The 1,203-nt window shown below is 32.2% G+C and overlaps 1 protein-coding gene across 1 annotated transcript; it reads right to left on the reverse strand.

The window, feature by feature from the left end:
• Positions 1–421: 421 nt before the first annotated feature.
• On the reverse strand, positions 422–844 carry TRIADDRAFT_35067 (uncharacterized protein; the record flags this gene model as incomplete). The annotated part of the gene is made up of 1 exon (XM_002118981.1): positions 422–844. A coding segment is annotated over one exon (423 nt), but the record flags the coding sequence as incomplete, so codon positions are not given.
• Between the last annotated feature and the right edge of the window lie 359 nt (positions 845–1,203).

The raw sequence follows: 1,203 nt of genomic DNA on the forward strand, positions 1-1,203 counted from the left end.
TGCAGTAAATTATTGAATTATATAATGTAGTATACGGCAATGACATTCTACTTATTCCCATAATAGTTTGCAGTAGTGGATTGCTTCTATCTCTTCCTAAATTGAAAGGTAATCTACGCGTTGTGAAGATAGTAACTAGAGATATAGCCCAAGGAGTAGCAAATATAAAATAAAAAAATGTAGTGGTCATTAACATATAAACTGTTCGTTGCTTTACCTTTTTGTTTGCATCCGATTCCTTTTGTAATATTCTACTCTTTCTTTTTAGATGACGTAGTATAAGAGAGTATAAAATGATCATAATAATTGCAGGAAGCATAAATTGGAAAATAAATAGAATAATATTGATTACAGTCGTCCATTCTGTATAATTTTGATACGCAACGCAAATTTTTGGTTTATTATTGAGGGCTGAAGCCGTTATTAGATATGGAAATGCTATTGCGAACGATATTACCCATGAAAGAAAACATAACGATCTAGCTCTCTTTGTTGAAAGCTTTCTAGTGGGTCGAAAAATGGCGTGGTATCTTTCACCGCTGATGATGATTAATGTCTGCATAGAGGCGGTATAGGACCAATATTTTAGAAAGATGGCAAATATTTTACATAAAACAGTTAAAACACTTAATGGCAATTGAAATTGTCTGTCTATGGCCGTTAAAAATAAATTGAATACCGTTGCCGCGCTTTGCATCAAATCGCAGACTGCTAAATTAGTTATGAAGAAGTAAGTTGGCTTTCGGAATGATTTATTGCGATAAACGGTTACAACTATAATTACATTCGGAAAAATCCCAATAATACCACCAAGAACGAGAGTTGTTGCTGATAATATAAGCATGTGCTCACTGAAATACCTTGAACGATTGCAGAAATTACCAATATTACTTCCATTACATGTTGAAACGTTAGACATATTTACAGACGGAAGAAAAAATGATATCAACTTTGCTATTCTTTCTCAAGTATTAAAAGCTTCCTCTCAATTTCTAAAAAAATTAGAAAGATACTCTATTTGTATATTAGCATTGACGCAACACTAAAGACTGTATTGTGAATAAGAAAATGCGACTATAATAATATTTAAATTGTAGTATAAATAGCTCTTCGATGTTCCAAGGCATCATATAGTACGATGTATGGCTTTAGAATCAAGATCGTAAGAAAAATAAACGCTACTGTTACTTGACGACGTTATTA

Source organism: Trichoplax adhaerens, genomic scaffold, assembly GCF_000150275.1.
Source record: "Trichoplax adhaerens TRIADscaffold_3479 genomic scaffold, whole genome shotgun sequence".
In the NCBI taxonomy this organism is placed as follows: Eukaryota; Metazoa; Placozoa; class Uniplacotomia; order Trichoplacea; family Trichoplacidae; genus Trichoplax; species Trichoplax adhaerens.